Here is a 24,004-nt window from a genome sequence, read left to right as displayed (position 1 = left end):
AAAGGAAAAAAATTATCAAATAACTAATTTCTTCTCCGAGGATAAGCAGGCTGCTTGTTCTCACTGATGGGTGACGTCCGACTGCAGCCTCAGAATCTGAGATCTTCCTAGCAACAAAGTTTGCTAGCCCTCGTGCGCATGCGCGAGCGTGCTTCTGTCTCTTTTTTTCTATGGCTCAGGACGGCTGTTTTCGGTTGTTCTGCGCCTCAGAGCCCTCACCGCGTTTTTTGCTGCTTTTAGCCGCTGTTCGGTTTCTTTTTCCGAGCGAGTTCACTCTTGTTCTTTGTTTTCAAAAAAAAAAAAAAATTTCCTTTCCTGTATTTTTTGTTTTTGTTTTTTTCCCCGTAAGTTTCCTTTCATTGTTGTGAGCGGCCATTTTGGCCGCCCGTACGGGTATTTCCCCAGTTTTGGTGCCTTTTTTTGGCATCATCGCAAATTTTGACTTCGCCGGCGCGATTTTTCCACCCATGTCCTCGAAGCCTGTCAGCGGCTTCAAGAAGTGCACGCGGTGCAACCGGACGATCTCGCTCACTGATCGGCACGTTTCATGTCTTCAGTGTCTGGAGGCTGGTCATCGCCCCGACGCCTGCACTTTGTGTCTTCAACTGAAGAGGACCCAGGCGGCAAGATTGGCTCAGTGGAACCTTTTGTTCGGAGCCCCGTCCGGTACGTCGACGGCGCCAGCGGTACTGAGGTCTTTGGTATCAATATCGGCATCGGAGAGTGAATCGGCGTCTGCATCGGAGAGTGCATCGACGTCGGCATCGGAGAGTGCATCGACGTCAGGAGCGCAGGTGATGGCTGTCCAGAGACCCTCCTATGCTGGTAGCAGTGAGCCATCGAGTGGGTCTCCACCTGCTTCGAGGGCCCCTGCGGTACAGGCCCCCCCGGGACCGACCTATTTTGGACCCGGCCCTGAGGAGACGTGTGGATTCCACTTCTTCCTCGTCGGTACCGGGAGGTACCAGTGACGTGCTTCAAGCGAAGGCGAAGAAGCACAGTCATCGGTCGCCTTCCCGTCACGGTACCGAGAGCTCCGGGGCGCCGAAGGAGTCGGCACCCGTGAAGCATTGACACCGGGAGGACCGCTCACCCTCCATATACGAGGTGTCGATGCACTCTTCTCTAGACAGCTCGGTACCGCCTCCTCGCCCCAGGCAGATTCTGACTTCGTCGCCTGTACCGGCCCCCACTGCCTTGCTCGACAGACACTCTAGACAAGCGCCTCAGAGCCATTCTTCCAGAGATCCCGGAAGGGCTGCTGCGACCATCTGTTCCGGTACCGTCGAGAGATGCAGCGGTTGGCTCCCCGCCTGTGGTGAGGACTGTAATGCCGGCACCGCTTGCAGCATCGGCTTCTGCTGCCACCCAAGTTGACTCAACATCGCTGGAGGGAGCTTCAACGCCGGCGGCGCGGGGGTCGTCTTCTCGGCATCGCCATCGAGGACATAGTTCCTCGGCGTCGAGACGGGCCCGGATTCGGACTGAAGTCAGGGAACTTGTGTCCGATACCGAGGGTGAGGCCTTGTGGGAGGAAGACCCGAGATATTTCTCTGATGAGGAGTCTTGTGGTCTTCCTTCTGATCCTACTCCTTCGCCAGAGAGAGAACTTACTCCCCCTGAGAGTCTTGTCTTTCTCTTCCTTTGTACGGGAAATGTCTACGGCCATTCCCTTCCCAGTGGTTACTGAGGATGAGATGTTCGAGGTCCTGGACTATCCTTCGCCACCTAAGGAGTCGTCCACTGTTCCCCTGCATAATGTCCTCAAAGAGACATTGCTGGCGAACTGGACGAAACCATTAACTAATCCCTCCATCCCCCAAAAGATTGAGTCCCAGAATCGGATCCACGGAGACCCAGTTGCCTCATGACTCTGGCGCTGTGGACTCCGCTCTCAAGAGGGCCAAGAGTTCTCGGGATTATGTCTCGGCGCCCCCCGGGGCGGGAGTCTACAACTCTGGACTCTTTTGGGAGGAAGGCCTACCATTCTGCTATACTCGTGTCCAAGATCCAGTCCTACCAGCTCTACACGAGCATCCACTTGCGGAACAATGTGAGGCAGCTGACGGACTTGGCCGATAAGCTCCCGTCGGAGCAGGTCAAGCCTTTTCAGGAGGTGGTCAGGCAGCTTGAAGGCGTGTTGTAAATTCCTGTCCAGGGGTGCTTACGACACTTTTGATGTTGCGTCCAGGGCCGCTGCTCAAGGTATAGTGATGCGCAGACAGTCATGGCTGTGTGCCTCTGACCTGGACAATCAGACCCAGCAGCGGACTGTGGATGCTCCTTGCCGGGGGGATAACATTTTTGGCGAGAAGGTCAAACAGGTGGTAGAGCAGCTCCACCAGCAGGACACCGCATTCGACAAACTCTCCCACTGGACGCCTTCAGCATCTACCTCTTCAGGTAGACGTTTTTATGGGGGAAGGAGGAATGTTCCCTATGCTTCTAATAGACGTAGGTACAATCCACCTTCTCGCCAGCCTGCTCAGGCTAAGCCCCAGCGCGCTCGTTCACGTCAACAGCATGCGCCTCAACATGCCCCTGCAGCTCCCCAGCAAAAGCAAGGGACGGGTTTTTGACTGGCTCCAGGCGAGCATAGCCGACATAAAAGTGTCCGTGCCGGACGACCTACCGGTTGGGGGGGAGGTTAAAATTTTTTCACCAAAGGTGGCCTCTTGTAACCTCCGACCGGTGGGTTCTTCAAATAGTCCGGCTGAGATACTCCCTCAATTTAATATCAAAATCTCCAAATTGCCCTCCGGGAGCTCAGTCTTTCAGCTTCCAGCACAGGCAGGTACTTGCAGAGGAACTCTCCGCCCTTCTCAGCACCAATGCGGTCGAGCCCGTGCCACCGGGGCAGGAAGGGCTGGGGTTCTATTCCAGGTACTTTCTTGTGCAAAAGAAAACAGGGGGGATGCATCCCATCCTAGACCTAAAGGCCCTGAACAAATATCTGATCCGAGAAAAGTTCAGGATACTTTCCCTGGGCACTCTTCTTCCCATGATTCAGGAAAACGATTGGCTATGTTTTCTGGACTTAGCTTATACACACATCCCGATACTTCCAGCTCACAGGCAGTATCTTCGATTTCGTCTGGGAACACAGCACTTTCAGTATTGTGTACTGCCCTTTGGTCTCGCCTCTACGCCCAGGGTGTTTACCAAATGCCTGGCGGTGGTAGCGGCGTTGCTGCGCAGATTGGGAGTGCATGTGTTCCCTTATCTCGACGATTGGCTGGTGAAGAACACCTCGCAGGCAGGAGCTCTACAGTCCATGCAGATGACTATTCAACTCCTGGAGCTACTAGGGTTTGTGATAAATTATCCACAAAGTTCCACCTTCTTCCAGTTCAAAGACTAGAATTCATAGCTCTGCTGGATTCCCAGGATTCCCAGACTACTCATGCCTACCTCCCCGAGGCGAGGGCAGACAACCTTCTGGCTCTTGTTTCCTGGATCCGAGCATCTCAGCAGATCACAGCTCGGCAGATTTTGAGATTGGTCAGCCACACGGCCTCCACAGTTCATGTGACTCCCATGGCCCGTCTTCACATGAGATCAGCTCAGTGGACCCTAGCTTCCCAGTGATTTCAAGTTACCGGGGATCTGGAGGACGCGATTCAGCTGTCCACGGGGTTTCTCCAGTCCCTACATTGATGGACTATTCGATCCAATTTGACCTTGGGACGTCCCTTTCAAATTCCTCAGCCACAAAAAGTGCTGACAATGGATGCGTCTCTCCTCGGGTGGGGAGCCCATGTCGATGGGCTTCACACTCAAGGACGTTGGTCCCTCCAGGAAACCGGTTTTCAGATCAATCTCCTGGAGTTGCGAGCGGTCTAGAACGCTCCGAAGGCTTTCAGAGATGGCTGTCCAATCAAATTATTCTAATTCAGATGGACAATCAAGTTGCAATGTATTACATCAACAAGCAGGGGGGCACCGGATCTCGCCCCCTGTGTCAGGAAGCCGTCCAGATGTGGCTTTGGGCTTGCCATCACAGCATGTTTCTCCAGGCCACATATCTGGCAGGTGGTAAACAGTCTGGCCGACAGGCTGAGCAGGATAATGCAACCTCACGAGTGGTCTCTCAACTCGAGCGTGGTACGTCAGATCTTTCAAGCGTGGGGCACCCCCTCGGTGGATCTCTTTGCTGCTCAGACCAATCACAAGGTCCCTCAGTTCTGTTCCAGACTACAGGCCCACGACAGGCTACCATCGGATGCCTTTCTCCTTTATTGGGGGAAGAGTCTCCTGTATGCATATCCTCCCATACCTTTGGTGGGGAAGACTTTGCTGAAACTCAAGCAGGATCGTGGGACCATGATTCTGATTGCGCCCTTCTGGCTGCGCCAGATCTGGTTCCCTCTTCTTCTGGAGTTGTCCTCCGAAGAACCGTGGAGATTGGAGTGTTTTTTTTTTAACCCTCAGAACGAGGGGGCGCTTCTGCATCCCAACCTCCAATCTCTGTCTCTCATGGCCTGGATGTTGAGAGCGTAGACTTTGTGTCCTTGGGTCTGTTGGAGGGTCTCCCGAGTCCTGCTTGCTTCCAGGAAAGATTCCACTAAAAAGTTACTCTTTTAAATGGAGGAGGTTTGCCGTTTGGTGTGACAGCAAGGCCCTAGACCCTCGCTCTTGTCCTACACAGACCCTGCTTGAATACCTTCTGCACTAATCTGAGTCTGGTCTTAAGAGCAACTCCGTAAGAGTTCATCTTAGTGCAATTAGTGCTTTTCATTACCGTGTGGAAGGTAAGCCTATCTCTGGACAGCCTTTAGTTGTTCGCTTCATGAGAGGTTTGCTTTTGTCAAAGCCCCCTGTCAAACCTCCACCAGTGTCATGGGATCTCAATGTCGTTCTCACCCAGTTGATGAAACCTCCTTTTGAGCCACTGAATTCCTGCCTTCTGAAGTACTTGACCTGGAAGGTCATTTTCTTGGTGGCTCTTACTTCAGCTCGTAGAGTCATTGAGCTCCAAGCCCATGCTCCATATACTAAATTTCATCATAACCGAGTAGTCCTCCGCACTCACCGTAAGTTGTTGCCCAAAGTGATGTCGAAGTTCCATCTGAACCAGTCAGTTGTCTTGCCAGCATTCTTTCCCCGTCCTCATACCCGCCCTGCTGAACGTCAGTTGCACACATTGGACTGCAAGCGAGCATTGGCCTTCAGTCTGGAGCGGACAAGCCCATTCAGACAGTCCGCCCAAATGTTTTTCTTTTGATCCCAACAGAAGGGGAGTGTCTGTCGGGAAATGCACCATCTCCAATTGGCTAGCATATTGCATTTCCTTCACTTATGCCGAAGCTGGGCTGACTCTTGAGGGTCATAGCTCATAACGTCCGTTGCACACATTGGACTGCAAACGAGCATTGGCCTTCTACCTGGAGCGGACACAGCCCCACAGACAGTCCGTCCAATTATTTGTTTCCATATCATCATGCTGATCAATCCATAGACTGGTGGGTTGTGTCCATCTACCAGCAGGTGGAGATAAAGAGCAATCCTTTTGCCTCCCTATATGTGGTCATGTGCTGCCGGAAACTCCTCATTATGTTCTCTATCTCAGCAGGTGGTGGTCACACACAGCAGCAGCTCTGGCTAGGTCTCCAAGCCTAATTTTTAGGTTTTGTTAGTGGATACTCTTTCCCCGATTGAAGATTTAATTGTTTATGGAAACCACTTTCTGCTTGGTATGAAGCCTTTAAATTCATCTGTTTTAGTGTTTACATCTAGGTATGGATACTGTAGCTCATTTTTAATTAACTAATTATGTAGTTTGGGGAAGGCAATTTCGATCTCTTGTTGGATCGTAATAGGGTTGTTTGATTTTTTTTTTGGAAACTGCTACTACTACTACTACTACTACTTAACATTTCTAGAGCGCTACTAGGGTTACGCAGCGCTGTACAAAATAAACAAAGGAGGACGGTCCCTGCTCAAATGAGCTTCCATATCATCATGCTGATCAATCCATAGACTGGTGGGTTGTGTCCATCTACCAGCAGGTGGAGATAGAGAGCAATCCTTTTGCCTCCCTATATGTGGTCATGTGCTGCCGGAAACTCCTCAGTATGTTCTCTATCTCAGCAGGTGGTGGTCACACACAGCAGCAGCTCTGGCTAGGTCTCCAAGCCTAATCTTTAGGTTTTGTTGAGTACCTGGGGTTGAGGGCTCTTCTTGAGCAAGTGCAAACCTGGTGGTGCCAGGTCCCTCCTTTTCTCCCCCCTCCCGCTGGCTCCATTAAAAAAAAAATTTTTTTTGGACGTCCTTTAAGGGCGTTTATTTCAACGTTTATATCAGCGTTTATTGCAGCTGCTCACTGGGACACCAGTTCGTTACAGCTCGGAGCGAGAAGCAGGTAATTTTTACCTTTTTGTAGCGGGCAGGGGGTTCCCCGATCGGTCTCCACGTGGCCTATGGCGTCCGAGGGCGCGAAGAATCGCTCCCCGGACCGCGTATGCCCCTCTAGCGGGGATGCGGGGGTCTTAAAGCCTGATTCGCCCTTTTTGGGCGTCAGTTTGGAGGCCGGTCAGTGTCCCGGTTCTTCCTCAGGTGCGGCAGTTTTTCCCCGCCATAAACGCCCATCCCCCGCTGCTCGCCCCCACCTTTTTGGCCGGCCACTCTGCTCGGACAGCTTCTTCTTGGGCCGCCCTCGAGGTGGGAGACATTAATGCTATGGTCGCCCTTAATTCGGGCGACGGCAAAAAGGCGGCCAAAGTTAAGCGCCGTTCTTCCCGCGCGGCTCCTCGGAGTGTCGCGCCGGACGCCATTTTGGATGCACAGCATGTTTCTCCCCCGCTCTTGCGAGCGCCGATTGAGGGTGCGTCTAGGGCTGTGGCACAGGCTGCAGAAGTGCACAGTCTGGGTGGTTTCTCCCCCGAGTTTATTTTGCTGCTGCATCAGGCCTTCCTTATGCAAAACGCTGCCCCTGCTCCCTTGTCCGATAAAGGGGTTGAGGCCTCCGGAAGCAAACGCCCTCGGGTGGATTTCCAGGCCCTAGAGGATTCTGTCTCCTCTGATGTAGATGAGGGCAGCGTATCTGAGTTTTCCCAACGGTCCTTTGGGGGATTCCTTGGAGGAGACTGATTCCCGCTTGGATGGAGCGGATGACCCCTCTGCAGCACGGATTTTTCGCTCAGAGGATTTGCCCAACCTGTTAGTGCAGGCCATGAGCATTTTGAAGATTTCCTCTCCGGAGGACGTCTCTCCCTCAGCCTCTGTTGGCTCCGCCATTATGCTGGGGACGAAGCGCCCACCTAGAACCTTCCACGTGCATGAGGCCATGCGCACCTTGATTTCGGCTCAATGGGATGGTCCCGGAAGCGAGCCTCAAAGTGGCTAGGGCTATGTCCCGCCTCTATCCTCTGCCTGAAGGTGAACGGGGGAAGCCTTTCTTTGGCCTACCGTGGATTCTTTAATCACTGCGGTGACTAAGAAAATGGCGTTGCCGGTGGAAGGTGGCACGGCCCTGAAGGACGCCCAAGACAGAAGATTGGAGGCGGCTTTAAGGTCGTCCTTTGAGGTGGCTGCCTTAAGTTTGCAGGCCTCAGTTTGCGGCTCCTATGTGGCCAGGGCGTGCCTGACTGTTGTGCAGCGGGCTTCCCCCTCGGATCCTTCCTTGAGGGCTGATTGGCCGGCCCTGGAATCGGGCTTGGCCTATTTGGCAGACTTGCTGTATGATGTCTTGAGAGCCTCAGCTAAAGGTATGGTTCAGACAGTCTCTGCACGGCGTTGGCTTTGGCTGAAGCATTGGTCTGCTGACCACGCCTCTAAGTCTCGCCTGGCTAAGTTGCCTTTTAAAGGCAAGCTGCTCTTTGGGGTCGAGCTGGACAAAATTGTGACCGATATCGGCACGTCTAAGGGCAAGAGGTTACCAGAGGTCAGGGCTCGGGCCAGTGGTGCCCACCCCGGTTCCTCCAAAGGGCGGTTTCAGGAAGCCCATCGGTATCGCCCGGGCAAGTCTGGCTCCTCTGCCCCCTCTTCCTTCAAGAGGAACTTCTCCCCCAAGCAGCATTTCTTTCGCAGAGACCGCCGTCCCGGAGGTGCGCCCTCCGGTCCTTCCCCAGGGTCTCGTACCCAATGACGGGGCTGGTCTATGGCCCAGAGCAGATTGGAGGACGCCTGTCCTCGTTTCTGGGCGAGTGGACCAGGGTAACTTCAGACGCTTGGGTACTGGAAATCATCAGAGACGGCTACAAGCTAGAGTTCTGCCGACCCTTAAGAGACGGTTTGTACACTCTCCCTGCAAGTCTCCAGTCAAAGCTGTGGCAGTGCAGCAGACTTTGGACAATCTGATCCGCCTGGGTGCGGTCGTTCCGGTGCCAGAAGATCAGCTTGGCAAAGGACGTTACTCCATTTACTTTGTGGTACCAAAGAAAGGAGGTTCTGTATCCTCGACCTCAAAGGGGTCAATTGGGCCTTAACAGTTCGGCACTTCAGAATGGAGAGACTCCGCTCTGTTATAGCGGCAGTGAAGGCAGGGGAGTACCTGGCATCCTTGGACATCAAGGAAGCTTACTTGCATATTCCCATCTGGCCGCCTCATCAACGCTTTCTGCGTTTTGCAGTCCTGGGCCGACACTTCCAGTTCAGAGCCCTCCCGTTCGGGTTGGCTACTGCTCCGCGGACCTTCTCCAAAGTAATGGTGGTCATCGCGGCCTTCCTACGAAAGGAAGGAGTACAAGTCCATCCTTATCTGGACGACTGGTTGATCCGAGCCCCCTCTTATGCAGAGTGCGGCAAAGCTGTGGACCGGGTGATTGCTCTTTTGAGCTCCCTGGGGTGGATCATCAACTGGGAGAAAAGCCAGCTGCGCCCGACTCAGTCCCTGGAGTATCTGGGAGTTCGATTCGACACCCAAGTGGGCAGAGTGTTCCTGCCAGACAATCGGATTGTCAAGCTTCAGGCTCAGGTGGACCAGTTCCTAGCAGCCTCTCCTCTTCGGGCTTGGGACTATGTGCAGCTGTTGGGCTCTGTGACGGCCACGATGGAAGTAGTGCCCTGGGCCAGGGCTCATATGAGACCACTACAGCACTCTCTGCTGCAGCGTTGGACTCCAGTGTCGGAGGATTATGCTGTGCGCCTTCCCTTGGACCCAGCGGTGCGCAAGGCGCTGAGCTGGTGGCTGAGGACAGACAAGTTGTCTGCAGGAATGCCTCTTGTGACCCCGGAGTGGATTGTCGTCACGACGGACGTCTCTTTGACGGGCTCGGGAGCCCACTGCTTGGGAAGGACAGCGCAGGGGCTCTGGTCTCCTGCAGAGGCAAAGTGGTCTATCAACCTCCTGGAACTCAGAGCCATTCGGTTGGCGCTTTTGGAGTTTCTCCCGGTACTAGCGTTGAAGCCAGTACGGGTCCTGTCGGACAATGCCACGGCTGTGGCCTATGTCAATTGCCAGGGAGGAACCAAGAGCGCCCCTCTAGCCAAGGAGGCCATGAATCTATGCCAGTGGGCGGAAGCGAACCTGGAACAGCTGTCGGCGGCCCACATTGCGGGAGTCATGAATGTCAAGGCGGACTTTCTCAGTCGCCATACCTTGGATCCCGGAGAGTGGCAGTTATCGGCTCAGGCGTTCTTGGACATCACGAAGCGCTGGGGCCAGCCGAGCCTAGATCTGATGGCGTCATCGGCCAATTGCCAAGTGCCGCGCTTTTTCAGCAGAGGACGGGACCCTCGATCTCTGGGAGTAGATGCTCTTCTCCAGCAGTGGCCGACACAGGAGCTTCTCTGTGTTCCCGCCCTGGCCCATGTTGGGCAGGGTACTAGACCGGGTGGCAAAGCATCCGGGCCGGATAATCCTGGTGGGTCCGGACTGGCCCAGACGTCCCTGGTATGCGGACTTGATCAGGCTCTCAGTGGACGACCCTCTGCGGCTGCCAGTGGAGCAGGGCCTGTTGCATCAGGGTCCCGTGGTGATGGAGGATCCCTCCCGCTTTGGTCTTACGGCCTGGCTATTGAGCGGCAGTGTCTGAGGAAGAAGGGCTTCTCAGACAAGGTCATCGCCACTATGCTGAGAGCGAGGAAGCGCTCTACTTCTACTGCTTACGCCAGGGTTTGGCATACCTTTGCAGCGTGGTGTGAGGCAGGCTCACTTTCTCCCTTCACTGCTCCAATTTCTTCAGTGTTGGCGTTCCTGCAAGAAGGTCTGGAGAAAGGCCTGTCGCTCAGTTCCCTTAAAGTCCAGGTAGCGGCTCTGGCTTGCTTCAGGGATCGCCTGAAGGGTGCTTCCCTGGCTTCGCAGCCAGATGTGGTGCGTTTTCTCAAGGGAGTTAATCACCTGCGCCCTCCTCTGCACTCAGTGGTGCCTGCGTAGAATCTCAATCTGGTGCTAAGAGCCTTGCAGAAGCCGCCTTTTGAACCCTTGTCGAGGGCATCTCTGAAAGACCTGACGTTGAAAGCAGTCTTTTTGGTGGCTATCACTTCAGCCAGAAGAGTTTCCGAGCTCCAGGCGCTCTCATGTCGAGAGCCTTTTCTGCAGTTCATTGAGGCAGGAGTGTCTATTCGCACAGTGCCTTCCTTCCTGCCCAAGATTGTTTCTCGCTTCCATGTGAATCAGCAGCTCTGTCTCTCATCCCATCATCAGATACTTGGAAGTGACCAATGATTTCCGGAAGTCGGATCATCTGTTTGTCCTGTTTGCAGGTCCTCGTAAGGGTCTGCAGGCTGCTAAGCCTACAGTGGCAAGATGGGTCAAGGAAGCCATTGCAGCGGCTTATGTGGCCGCGGGGAAGGTGCCGCCTATCCGGCTGAAGGCTCACTCTACTAGAGCTCAGGCGGCCTCGATGGCAGAGGCCGGGTCCGTCTCCTTGGAAGAGATTTGCAAGGCGGCAACTTGGGCATCGGCCCATACCTTCTCCAGGCATTACCGCTTGACTGTGGCTGCTCAGGCGGAGGCCCGGTTTGGAGCTTCAGTGTTGTGGTCAGGGATTTCAATGTCCCGCCCTGGGTGAGTACTGCTTCTGTACATCCCACCAGTCTATGGATTGATCAGCATGATGATATGGAAGGTAAAATTATGTATCATACCTGATAATTTTCTTTCCATTAATCATAGCTGATCAATCCATAGCCCCTCCCAGATATCTGTACTGTTTATATTCTGGTTGTATTTCAGGTTCAAGTTTAGTCTTCAGTTCCTGTTCAGGAGGACTTCGTGTTCAAGTTTTTTCATTTGGATTCTTCAAGAGTTGAGACGAGTTTGTGTTACAGTGAGCTGCTGCATTCCTCTCCCCTCCGTTTTACGGGGCTGGATTGAGACCTAAATTCTGCCGGCGCTCCCTCCCGCTTTGTGCGGCTTGTAGGGCAGCTTTGTACCCTTCCCGCTTCGGCGGTGTTGGGGTCAGTCAGCTCCTCCCGCGGTTGCAGGATAAGCCAGATCTCCCCCCCCCCCCCCCCCCCCCCCCCCCCCCCCCGCATCGGCGGGTGTGGTATCCCTCCCCTGCTCCGCGGGGATGAGCTGGACGGATTCCCCTCCCCCACTTGTGTGGGGATGAGTTGGGTTAATTCCCCTCCCCCGTTTCGGCGGTGGTGAGCTGGGCAAAGTGTCCCTTTGTGGGTGTAATTTAAGTGCTGAGTCCTGCGGATGGAGCTTTGATATTGACATACTGAGGAGTTTCCGGCAGCACATGACCACATATAGGGAGGCAAAAGGATTGCTCTCTATCTCCACCTGCTGGTAGATGGACACAACCCACCAGTCTACGGATTGATCAGCTATGATTAATGGAAAGAAAATTATCAGGTACGATACATAATTTTACCTTCTTTCGACCCCAATAGGAAGGGGGTCGCTGTCGGGAAACGCACCATCTCCAATTGGCTAACAGATTGCATTTCCTTCACTTACTCCCAGGCTGGGCTGACTCTTGATGGTCATGTCAAGGCTCCGTGTTAGAGCCATGGCATCGTCAGTGGCCCACTTGAAGTCAGCCACTATTGAAGAGATTTGCAAGGCTGCGACGTGGTCATCTGTCCACAAATTCACATCTCATTACTGCCTACAGCAGGATACCCAATGCGACAGTCGGTTTGGGCAGTCTGTGCTGCAGAATCTGTTCGGGGTTTAGAATCCAACTCCACCCTCCTAGCCCCTGTTTTATTCTGTTCAGGCTGCACTCTGTTAGTTGTTCTTCGTAGGTCAATTCTTGTTCTGTCCTCGCCATTGCGAGGCCCAATTGACCCTTTTTGTTGTTTTGAGTGAGCCTGGGTGCTAGGGATACCCCATCAGTGAGAACAAGCAGCCTGCTTGTCTTCGGAGAAGCGAAAGATACATACCTGTAGCAGGTATTCTCCGAGGACAGCAGGCTGATTGTTCTCACAAACCTTCCCTCCTCCCCTTTGGAGTTGTTCTTGTTTCATTTTTGCTATTCATTTAACTGAGCAGGAGCGGTCGTGCACGGGCGGGAAGACGGCCGCGCATGTGTGGTGGGCGTGCCCCGCGCGCTGGTCCTCCCACGAGACTTTTGGAGTTTGCTTGGGAAACTCTCCGGTTCTGAGGGGCTGCCATGGACATCACCCATCAGTGAGAACAATCAGCCTGCTGTCCTCGGAGAATACCTGCTACAGGTATGTATCTTTCGCTTCTTACTATAACTTATTATCTGGCTTTTATCTGGTCCGTTAGTGTACCAATTCAGGCTCTACTTCCATGTCTTGCTGCCAAATACTCTGCGCGCACAAATCCTTCAGCAAGAGATCTGGTAGAGCAGAGTGATAGAGCTAGCATTGGAAACAAAGACCAGGGCTTCTATTCCACATACTCTTGGGTTCCAAAGCAGTTCTGATTCTTGAAAAATTCAAAATGAGCTCCATGATTCTGATCTGCACAAGATTTATGTGCAGTGGAGATCAAGAACACTCATCTCCTTCTCTCTCTCTCCTGGGATTTCACTATTTGTAGAGTCCTCATGAATGCTTAGCAGTACTAGTGACACCTATGCAAGCAGAATTTTTATCTAGATGATTGGGATGACTGGCTAGTGAAGTGGGGTGGGGGGGCTTTTTCTCTACAGATAAATGGGCAATGCTGGCGGTCTTGCCTCAACTAGCAGCTGATTTCCCCTCTCCATCAGCAGAATTCACCAAAGGGGGGGGTAAGACCCTAACAGCTCTGTTCATAAGCATCATTCTCCCTATCCGCTCTGCTTCTGTCATAGCTGCTCCCAAATTTAGGTCAGCGGTACAGACAATCCTCAGTTTTAATTTAAAACAAAAAAAAACCCAGCCTATTCACTACATAGGAGTTCTGATGGACACTCATGCAGTGCAAGTGTCTTCCCAAAGAAGGGCTTGTTTTCTTGGTGAGTCAAGCTTACAAGCTCAGAGCTATATATATTAGACTGGTCAAGATGCTTGGGTTATGTACACCTACTAGCAGAGGGAGACTGAGAACCACTGACTTTAAACACTATATCTACCCTGTGCAAACCCCTAGGCAGCCAGTATTTCTCAGTGTCCCAGCAGGGGTGGATGAACTGCCTGTGCAGTCTTGCCAGTCTGGTAGGTCCTAAGGAGTTCCCTTGGGGTGTATTTAGTATTGTTTAGCTCTTTCGTTTCAGCTGTACCCAGGGGCACCTTTATATAGTGAGTGCTGCTGCACACTGGAGCCCTTTTCAAATGCAAATTTATGCCAGTGAAAGTTGGTAGTAATTATATATCAAAGCTTAGCTTGGTACAACAAGCCATGCATTAATGGCTCAAGCATATGAATTGTGTATGTCTTAAAAACAATGTATCCTTCCTACCCCCTGCCTGGTGCTCAGTAAGGAGCCAACAGATGACACCCACTCATCACTGATATCTTGTAACTCCAAATTTGCTGGAGATTCCTCAGTCTGGAGCAGGAAACATCTTCAAAATGTCATGCAGTTTGCTATAATAATTTATGGGAACATGTGCGTCCAGTTGAAGTACTTGTCTCCATTTGGCTGCTGTTCCTGATCAGTGCCAGGCAAGTAGGTTATGTCCCCCTTTCCAGCAGATGAAGACAAAAAAAAAAAAAGCTAACTGACTTTGCTTTCCTTATAGGGGTCTGGTGTAGCCTTCAGCTCCTCAGTCTTTTCTAGCTCCATTAAACAACACATCATCTTAGGATACCCTCCTGATTGCAATTGAATTTTGCTATCCCTTAAAAGTTTTGTCTGTGGCTTACAATTCTAAATATCATAAAAGAAAAAAATGGGAAAAATAGCAAAGGGAGGGAGAAAAAGGGTATAAGCAAGGTAAGAGTGACTCTAGCAAAGGGAGGGAGAAAAGGGGTATAAGCAAAGTAAGAGGAACTCGTGCACTCAGTTTATCATAGTTGACGTCAAAGCTGTTAACTGCTAAGCAATGTTTGAGCATCTTGTGATTTTTGCTTCTTTCTCAGGTCAGTTTTATAGTAATAGTGGGCATTCAAATGCTGGTGGCGGTGGTGGAGGCGGCGGCTCTGGATATGGTTCTGGGTACGGGAGCTCTGGCTATGGATCCTACTACCAGGGTGGTGATGGCTACAACACAGCACAAAACAAGCCACATGCCGCAAAGAAGCAGCAACATGGTGGTGGGCAGCAGAAAACTAACATGAATCAAGGGTACCAGTCCCATCAAGGGTACCAGTCCCAGAATCAGCATCAACCATCATACAACCAGAACCAGAATCAGAATCAGTACAGCAACTATACACCATCCCAGAAGAAGCAAAATTATAACCAGGGAGGTCAAGGTGGAGGTGGTGGTGGTGGTGGTGGCAGCAACAGTGGCGGCGGTGGGGGAAGCTATTCTTACTCCAACTCCTACAGCTCTGGTGGAGGACAGGACTACAACTATAGCGAGAACAAATACAGTAAGTTTTGGTGCTTGTCTGTTGAAATGAATTTGTTGGCCTGGAGAGAAACTGTTCTCTTGTTCTTTCTCACTTATTTAAATGTTGACAAGGGTTTAGGGGGTCAATTGAGTATAGTAGGTCTTGAATTGTTAATTTTCTAGGTGGTGGTGAATGTGGCTTGACTCTCATGCCGATTACTTGAACTCTCCTTGTTTGTCACTGGCTTTCAAAGCTAAATCTGTTGTAGGAGGATACAGCGGGGAAAGCAATGTTGGTGGCGGCGGTGGCGGTGGCGGCAGAGGTGGCGGCAATTCCTACGGCACTGGAGGTGGTGGAGGACCCGGTTACTCTGGCCCACAGCAAGGATATGGTAGTGGAGGTTCAAGTGGTGGAGGCACCTCATACCAAGGTGAGCAAATGGCAAAAACTTCACAATACTTTTAGCTTTTCTTGGCCACTGACTTACCGTATATACTTGCCTATAGGTTGCATCCCTAGATCCCCCTTAATTTCAGTGTCCATGTGATGTTGTGTATAGGTTGCCATATCTATCCACAGATCCAGCATTTCCCTCCCCTACCCACCCATTCCAGTTTAGCATTTCCCTTTTCCCTCTATTCCTCATAGGAATGACTCCAGTCCTGCCAGCAGCCACAACCATAGTGTCCCCTTCCCTTCTCTTTACTGCTTTCATCCAGTGCTCCAAAGCAGTTTCAGCACCCTCTGCATCTGTATAGATCAGTGGTTCTCAACCTTCCTTCTGTTGTGATACACCTGACATGAGCATTCAAATGTATATGACACACAACACTAAAATTCACAGCTGAACAATGCGCACCTAGGGTTAGTATGAATTTGCATATCCCATATCAAAAAAACTGTATGCAACACACCAATCCGATTTCTCACTCATTCTACAACACAACAAATATATATTGAAATTTTGGAGTCATCTTAGTTACAGCAACACAACATTCTTTTATTGCCAGAAACTGTGAAGCAACACGCAAATCTGCAAAACCTACTCAAACTCTATAGCAAACAATCTATGGACAGCAGACCTGCAACATCTTCAGTTGGGGCTAGTGGCAGAAATTATTTTTGGGGTTCGTGGGGAAGCAGAAATAGGGACCAGTTATGGGGATTGCAGCTTGCAGGCACTGATAGTTGTAAAGGAACTCCCAACAAGATGACCACCAGACTGGATAGCTGAATTGCAGTGAGCTTCCAAACCTTTACCGATCAAGCCCACTTCCACAGCGGCAAATGTGCTAATCTCTGAGTGATCCTGCTCAGAAGCAGAAGACTCACCAACATCCTTGTTCTGATGTTAGGCCTGGATCGGGAGGCAATCCATGGATACAGCCGACTTTCTCCACAGCGGTGAGCCCCCAAAACCTCCAACAACCTGCCTGAAATCAGAAGACCAACACCGTCCTGGTGTGAAACTTGATCTGGAAGTGCTGCTGCTCTTCCATGAATCACCGGCTGCATCGGTGCGAACACCCACAAGAGACACTTAGTGGGCTCCCGAGCCCTTTGTTCTCCTGAACCTATCAGGGATGTCGACAGGCAGAGTGTCATTTAAACTTGCATCCAGGACCGCTCATGAGCTAAGAGTGAGACTCCAATCTAGAACAGGGACTTTCACCTCCAACCAGGTGAGTTGTGGACCGGTGGGGAATTGAAGGAGCCACCAAGTTCCCCCCTGTCCCCCCCCCCGCCCCCCACTGAACTTACAGGAGCTGCCCAAGAGACACAAACTCAGCCAGGATCGTGCAGCCACAATGTCGGAGGGACACAACCAAACCACAGGTACCATGAAGCCACACGGTTTGAAGAACGGAGGGATCTGAACCGTTTCAGTATAAGACTCTCTCGCGACTGTCACACTGCAATCTAACCATTACCGAAGTCCCGGCGTGGCCTTTCCACCTTAGGGGCACCCCTTGTTAGCAAGCATTGGCAGTCCAACGAAGCTCCTACAAGTGCAGCAGAGAAAACTCTGCACTCAGGCAAAGATGCTATCACCGACCATGCCGACATCAGTGCACTCAGCCTATCAGCAGCAGTACTCACAAGAAGTGATAACGACATCGCATGTAAATAGCTGATCATTCAAATCAGAACAAAATGGTAAGTAAGCAGGTTTAATAGAATCTACTTGACTGAACCTCAATGAACTCTTCTGAAATTTCTAGCTGGGGAAAAAAAATCCCAAATTAAAAAAACAAAACAAAACTATGATGACTTCCTGAATAGTGAGGACCAACAATGAGGCAGTAGCGATAACAGCAAGACCCACCTGAGTTTATCCTCTGTCTACCAGACTCCCAAAACAAGAGATTTTAGGCTGCCACCAAAGGATTATTCAACTTGACTTCAAACACCAGCCCCTTTCCCCTTACCAACCACTCTTTACCACTTATCTGGATACACCTACATGAAAAAATCTAGCCTGTATGACACCAAACAAAATTTACTCACTATAGAAACAACCAATTATGGCATCCCTACAAGAGACCTTTACTGCTCTCATGATCATCTAATGTCCCCTAACCTGTTAAAAAAAGTCCTCAAGTATAAATCCCTATCCTACCCTATTTGGGTTGTCACCTGTATGACCTTAGATCGATGGCCAAAAATAGAGAACATGGAACATGAGACTACTTGAATATCCACCACCCTTACCCTCTCCACCAAAGGGAGAATCCCAAAATGGCCCCAAAAAAGCCCATACACCATTGGACATCCATTAATAATCATCCACATGGACTACTATCCTCATTCCTACTTACGTATTCCAATTGCCTACATAAACGCACACTCAGCGGTAAACAAATCGGAACTTGGTCTTGGGTGGAAGATTTAGATCTAGCCCCATTTGCCAGAGACCTGGATATGTGATGAGGACCTCATAATAGACAAATTATGCCCACCAGGTTTATAAAGTAATCCACATGACATGGCCCTACAATAGAGGAGGTTTAGCGGTAATACACAAATTGTTCCTTAACGCAACCATAACTCACATTCTCCGTAAACGACTGCTGCATACTCTTCTATAGACCAGGCAGCTGGGTTAAAACAAGAGATGACTTCACCAACTTTATCGCAAACATATGTGCATCCTACTCAAACATTATACTATTAGGCGATATCAAATCTCCACCCAGAAGACCCAAAGGACCTCTAATCTCAAGAAGCTCTAGATTTCCTGTCATCCTGGAACCTCACCTTATCCTACAACACCCTAACCCACTGCAAAGGCCACCTCCTTGACCTGTTCAATTACAAATTCATAAACCAAGAAGACCTACATTATCCTACAACACCCTAACCCACTGCAAAGGCCACCTCCTTGACCTGTTCAATTACAAATTCATAAACCAAGAAGACCTACATTATCCTACAACACCCTAACCCACTGCAAAGGCCACCTCCTTGACCTGTTCAATTACAAATTCATAAACCAAGAAGACCTACAGATACCCAGTGTTTCAGGTCACCTGTCCCATGGTTGGACCACAGCAAACTACTTTACACTCAACTGGAGAAGACACACATAGAAAACACCCCAGTTTATCTCTAGAGGAAAGATAATACCCACAAACCTCTGGACCAAAATCTCTATGCCACCAAACACTAGCTTCTGATTCGACAGAATTCCTCAATACATGAGATCAACTAAGTAAAGTCACTCTTCCAGTTGCTCAACTAAAAACGGTCCATGGTTTAACAGGCACTCTCTGCCAAAAGACTTTGTAGGCAACTCGAGAGGAAATGGATCAAAGAGCTCATGCCCGAGTACAAGACCATCTGGAAACAAGCAACCAAAACTTACAAAAAGATCATCAGACAAATGAAGCTGAAATTCTACAAATCCTATATAGGCTCAGGCAAACTCAATGTTAAAAAAATTATATGAATTTAGTCGATAGCGTTCTAAACAAAAGTGACTACTTAAAACGAAAACCTGCCAAATGTGACTGACCTAGCCCCATACTTTAAACAAAAGGTGGCCAACATCAGGGCCGGTCTCCCTTCACATTATACCCCTAGAAAACTACCTAGACTCCCTGAAGATCCAGAACGAAGCAAAACACAGACAAAACCTGGACCTCATTCACCACACCTACAACAGTAAGAGTCTTAAACTCTCTAAAGAAATATGCCAAATGTCACTGTATTATAGATGTGCCCCTTCTAACTTACTGAGACGCCCCAGCTTGGTTCACAGACCTACTAACCAAACATATTTCCTTCTCCCTATGAATAGGGAGCATCCCTACAACAAAAGGTGGTATAATGCTGACCCCATGCTAAACAATGTGACCCAATTACAGACCAGTTGCATCCCTCCCATCACTGTCAGTCATGGAAAGACTGGTCACTCGATGGAAATACCTATCGACCCACTCAATCCTGTACCTCATCTCCTTAGTAAATGACATCAAACTGGAAATTAGCAGGTGTACCACACGGATCTATGCTTTCCCCTCGACTTTGCAACATAACGATGGCCCCCCATTGGCAGGAACCTTGAGAGTAACTGCCTAAAAGCACACATATATGCCGATGTCACAATTTATATCCCCTACACAGATATAAACACAAAGAATAGTCTAGACATCATGGAGACATGGGCCTCAACTTTCAAACTAAAACTGAGCAAAGAGAATACTAAATTCCTAGTTATAACAAGCCCTTTCTCACCATCAACCTGTTTCACAGTAGGCCAAACCAGCTTCCCCTTAGAACGAAACCTCGAAATACTGGGTGTGACATTCAACCAACACTTGAGATTTGACAACCAAATACTCACCAAAAAAGTTTTTAGGTCACTATGGAAGCTAAGAAGAATCAGGAACTTCTTCCCAATATCCACATTTCAGCTTCTGGTTCAAACTATAATTTTAGCCCAGTTAGATTACTGCAACAGGCTATACACAGGATGCATGTTGAATGTTGTTTCCTCAGCAATCCTCCAGACCATTCAAGACGCTTGGGTTATGCACTTCTACCAGCAGAGGGAGACTCAGAACACTAAAACTTCTTATACAAGTACCCTGTGCAGACCTTCTACTAACCAGTATTTTCTCAGTCTCTGCAGAGGGTAGATGTGTGCAGCCTGTGCAGTGTACTCAGTCTGGTAGGCCTATTTGGGGTTTCTAGGTTGGGTTGTAAATGTTAGAGAACCCACACTTGGATCTCTATTACAGGGTGTAAGTCCTAAGGGGCTTCTTATTCCCTGTGGGGTGTCACACCCGGGTGGCCGGGTCCCTCCGCCTGTGCTCTTCCTCTGGAGGACTGCTTGACCTCAGCTACAGACCTCATTCTGTACCCTTGAGGAGTTTAAGCATCAGCAACGAGGTTTAAAAAAAATGTTTTTAAAAGGCGGCTATTTTGGCCGTTCTTGTGGCAGTCGAGATAAAATGTCTTCAAGGGCGTTCTTGCCTTAAGCGGTTTTGCCTATTAGTCTGTCAGAGCACAAAGCAACTGTTTGTTTTTATTGTGTTCACGGCCAGACGTTGGAAGTGAAAGGTGGCCAATGTAAATTTTGTGGGGAGCCTACGTTGTCACCGCTCTTGCCCCCCGTGCTTTCCCCTGAGTCGGTGGAAGTGTTGGGCGGCGATTTGACCGCACATTCCGGGCCAGGAATGGCGGGGCCGGTTTTGTTGGGAAACGCGGCCATTTTGGCTGCGCGTCCTGGGTTGGCCTCGACGGAGCCGTTTTTTGCGGGAAGCGCGGCCCTTTTGGCCATGCATTCCGTACTGGCGCCAGGGGGGGGCCATGTGTGGCAGGAAGCGCGCCTAGTTTAGCTGCAGATCACGCGATGGACCTCCCACCTCGGGAGCTAGGGGGGTCCGTAGCGGAGACTGCGGGAAGTGTTGGGGCTTCAGCAGCGTTGGGGGGGGGGGGGGGGGTCTGGCTTCCCCCCTGAGTTTGTTTGGTCTCTGTATAATGCCTGGAGAGCTGGCCCCTCTCAGGCTGTTCGTTCCCCGGAGGCTGCTAGCTCAGTGGGAGTTAAGCGCCCACGGGTGGATATTTCGGAGCCTATGGAGATACTTTCTCTGCCTGGGTCGGACATTAGGAGTGACGCAGGAGAGGAGGATCTCTCAGATGAGTCTGAGGATCAGGATGGGCTAAGGCCTGGGGACGATTCTTCAGTAGTTCGCATTTTTCATAAGGAGGAGGAGTTAGAGCTCAGTGATCAGGTGATATCTACTTTGAAGTTCGCTCCGGCGGCCACTCCCTCTGCAGAGGGACCCCAGGTAGATCCCTTGGTTAAGGGGATTCGGAGAGCCTCCCGTTCCTTTCCCATGAATTCAGACATTAGGGACATGGTTTTTGAGGACTGGTCTGTGCCGGAGGCTGCTTGTAAGGTGTCTAGGGCTATGGCGCAGCTGTATCCCTTGCCTCCGAAGGATTTGGCCCTGCTGAAACCACCTACTGTGGATGTGGTGGTTATGGCGGTTACTAAGGCTACGGCCATTCTGGTGGATGGCAGTACAGCCTTACGGGATCCTCAGGATAGGAAGCTAGAGTCCTTTCTGTAGCGCAGCTTTGATTTGTCGCCTTTGGCCTTGCAAGCCTCTGTGTGTGGGAGCTTGGTAGCCAGAGCTTGTTTCCGTTGGGCGGAGAAGCTCTTGGATGAGTCTGCGTTAGATAGGACTGGTTTGGTTCAGGACCTGGCCAAATTGGAGATCGGGTCTTCGTTTTTGGTGGACACCATTTGTGATTTGCTAAGGGCTTCGGCTAAGAATATGGCTCTGGCGGTGACAGCTCGCAGGGCTCTTTGGCTTAGGGGCTGGCTGGCAGATGCAGAAGTAAAGTTGTGTTCTCTACCTTTCAAAGGTTCTATGTTGTTTGGAGAGGACTTGGATAAACTGATGAGTGGTCTTGGGGTTACCAAGGTCTCACGGTTGCCGGAGTTACGGCCTAAGGCGGCTAGTCGAGGTGGTTCGGCTAGAGGTCGGTTTAAGGACGCGAGGCGGTACAGGCCGGGCAGATTTGTATCGCCTAAAAGCCGTTTTTTCCAGCAGACGCAGTCCTTTCAAGGGGGTTGTTGAGGAGGTCGGGACTCCTCAAGAGGTGCCGGAAATGGTAATAAGTCCTCCTTATTGAAGGTGTGCGGGTCCAGCCTCTGGTGAAGGTCGGGGCGTGCCTTCGTCTGTTTTATCAGGGGTGGGACCCAAATTACTTCAGATCAGTGGGTGCTGGAGGTAGTTCGCAACGGTTATGCACTCGAGTTTGAGCACCTGCTGCCGGATCTGTTTCTTCCCTCTCCTTGTCACTCTCGAGTCAAGTTAAAGGCTATTCAAGAGACTCTGGGTCGCTTAATCCAGTTGGGAGCTGTGGTACCCGTTCCTCGGCACGAACAGGGAATGGGTTGTTGTTCCATTTACTTTGTGGTGCCGAAGAAGGAGGACCAGTTTCGACCCATTTTAGATCTCAAGAGGGTCAATGGGGCGCTCAAGGTGCCATCCTTCCGCATGGAGACTCTGCGCTCGGTCATAGTTGGCTGTTCGTCAGGGAGAATTTCTCGTGTCACTGGACCTCACGGAAGCGTATCTGCACGTGCTGATTCGAGAGGCCCTTCAGCGTTTCCTTCGTTTTGCTGTTTTAGGGAGGCAATTTCAGTTCTGTGCTCTGCCTTTTGGTCTGGCAACGGCTCCACGCACCTTCTCCAAGATAATGGGTGGTGGTAGCAGAGGCTTTGCGGAGGCAGGGAATTCTGGTGCATCCGTATCTGGACTGGTTGATCCGGGCGAAGTTCGGGCTCACAGTGTTGCGGCGACTGCTCAGGTGGTCGCGTTTCTGGAATCGCTCGGATGGGTAGTGAATGTAGTCAGAAGTCGATCCCATCGCAGAGTCTGGAGTACTTGGGAGTGCGGTTCGACACGGCAGTGGGTCGTGGTTTTCTGCCGGATTCTCGGATCGCCTGTCTTCAGCAGCAGGTCCGGCTGTTAATGTCCAGAGTCCGACAGTTCGAATGTACCTTCGGGTTCTGGGCCTCGTGGCAGCGACAATAGAGGTAGTACCATGGGCCAGGGCGCATATGCGTCAGCTTCAGGCGGCTCTGTTGTCCCGGTGGTCTCCCCACATACACAGTTTGGAGTTGCGGTTGCCATTGAAGGGGGCTTCTCGGCGCAGTCTCCAGTGGTGGCTGTGCTCAGCCCATCTGAAAAAGGGCATGCTGTTGGAACCTCCTCAGTGGGTGATTCTGGTAACGGATGCCAGTCTGCTGGGCTGGGGAGCTCAGTGTCTCGGTCGGTCCGCACAGGGGTGGTGGTCGACGGAGGAAGCTCAGTGGTCTATCAACCGATTGGAGACGAGGGCAATTCGGCTAGCTCTGTTGGCGTTTTGCTCATGTGGTCGGAAAGGCAGTAAGAGTCATGTCCGACAACGCAACAGCGGTAGCATATGTCAACCGGCAGGGCGGTACAAAGAGTCCGCGGTTGGCAATCAAGACGGCTCTGCTCATGAGTTGAGCGGAAAGGCATCTAGTGCAGATTTCGGCGGCGCACGTGGCTGGGGTGGACAACGTGAACGCGGATTTTCTAAGCAGACACATGTTGGACCCTGGAGAATGGTCTCTGCACCGGTCTGTGTTCGACCAGATAGTTCTAAAGTGGGGAATGCCAATAGTGGATCTCATGGCGTCGGCACAGAATGCTCAGGTTCCTCGGTATTTCAGTCGGCGTCGGGATCCGTGAGCGGAAAGGATCGATGCGTTGGTCCTTCCGTGGCCTCAGCGGGTGTTGCTGTACTTGTTTCCCCCGTGGCCCTTGATAGGTTGAATCCTAGGGTAGAATGTCATGCGGGTCCGGTGGTGTTGGTGGCTCCAAATTGGCCACGTCGGCCGTGGTTCGGGGATCTGATGCGGTTGTTAGAAGGCGAGCCTCTGCGGCTGGGGTCTCGGTGCTGTTGTGTCAGGGTCCAATTGTCATGCCGGATCCGGCTCGGTTCTCTCTTACAGTGTGGCCCTTGAGAGGGAACGGTTGAGAAGCAAAGGTTTTCCCATCAGGTGATTCAGACGATGCTGCAGTCTCACAAATGTGCGACGTCTTTGGCCTATGTGCGTGTGTGGCGCTTATTTGAAGATTGGTGTGGGGACCGGGCGTGTGTCCCTTCGACAGCTTCTGTGTCGTGCATTTTAGATTTCTTGCAGGATGGTTTTGAGAAGGGCCTTTC

The 24,004-nt window shown here is 51.1% G+C and overlaps 1 protein-coding gene across 6 annotated transcripts in view; it reads left to right on the top strand.

Moving 5' to 3' along the window:
• ILF3 (interleukin enhancer binding factor 3) overlaps positions 1 to 24,004 on the top strand; it is a 115,619-nt gene that overhangs the window by 88,839 nt on the left and 2,776 nt on the right. For 5 of the 6 annotated variants that reach the window (XM_030197038.1, XM_030197041.1, XM_030197039.1 and 2 more), the window contains 2 exons: positions 14,369 to 14,824; positions 15,039 to 15,215. In XM_030197038.1, coding sequence (XP_030052898.1) covers positions 14,369 to 14,824; positions 15,039 to 15,215 — 633 coding nt within the window. The remainder of the gene's footprint in view (positions 1 to 14,368; positions 14,825 to 15,038; positions 15,216 to 24,004) is intronic. The other variant, XM_030197040.1, reaches the window with a different exon arrangement.

The sequence above is a fragment of the Microcaecilia unicolor genome, chromosome 3, assembly GCF_901765095.1.
Source record: "Microcaecilia unicolor chromosome 3, aMicUni1.1, whole genome shotgun sequence".
Lineage (NCBI taxonomy): Eukaryota > Metazoa > Chordata > Amphibia > Gymnophiona > Siphonopidae > Microcaecilia > Microcaecilia unicolor.
Note: the sequence above shows the minus strand (reverse complement) of the source record. Positions and strands in the feature narration are given on the sequence as shown.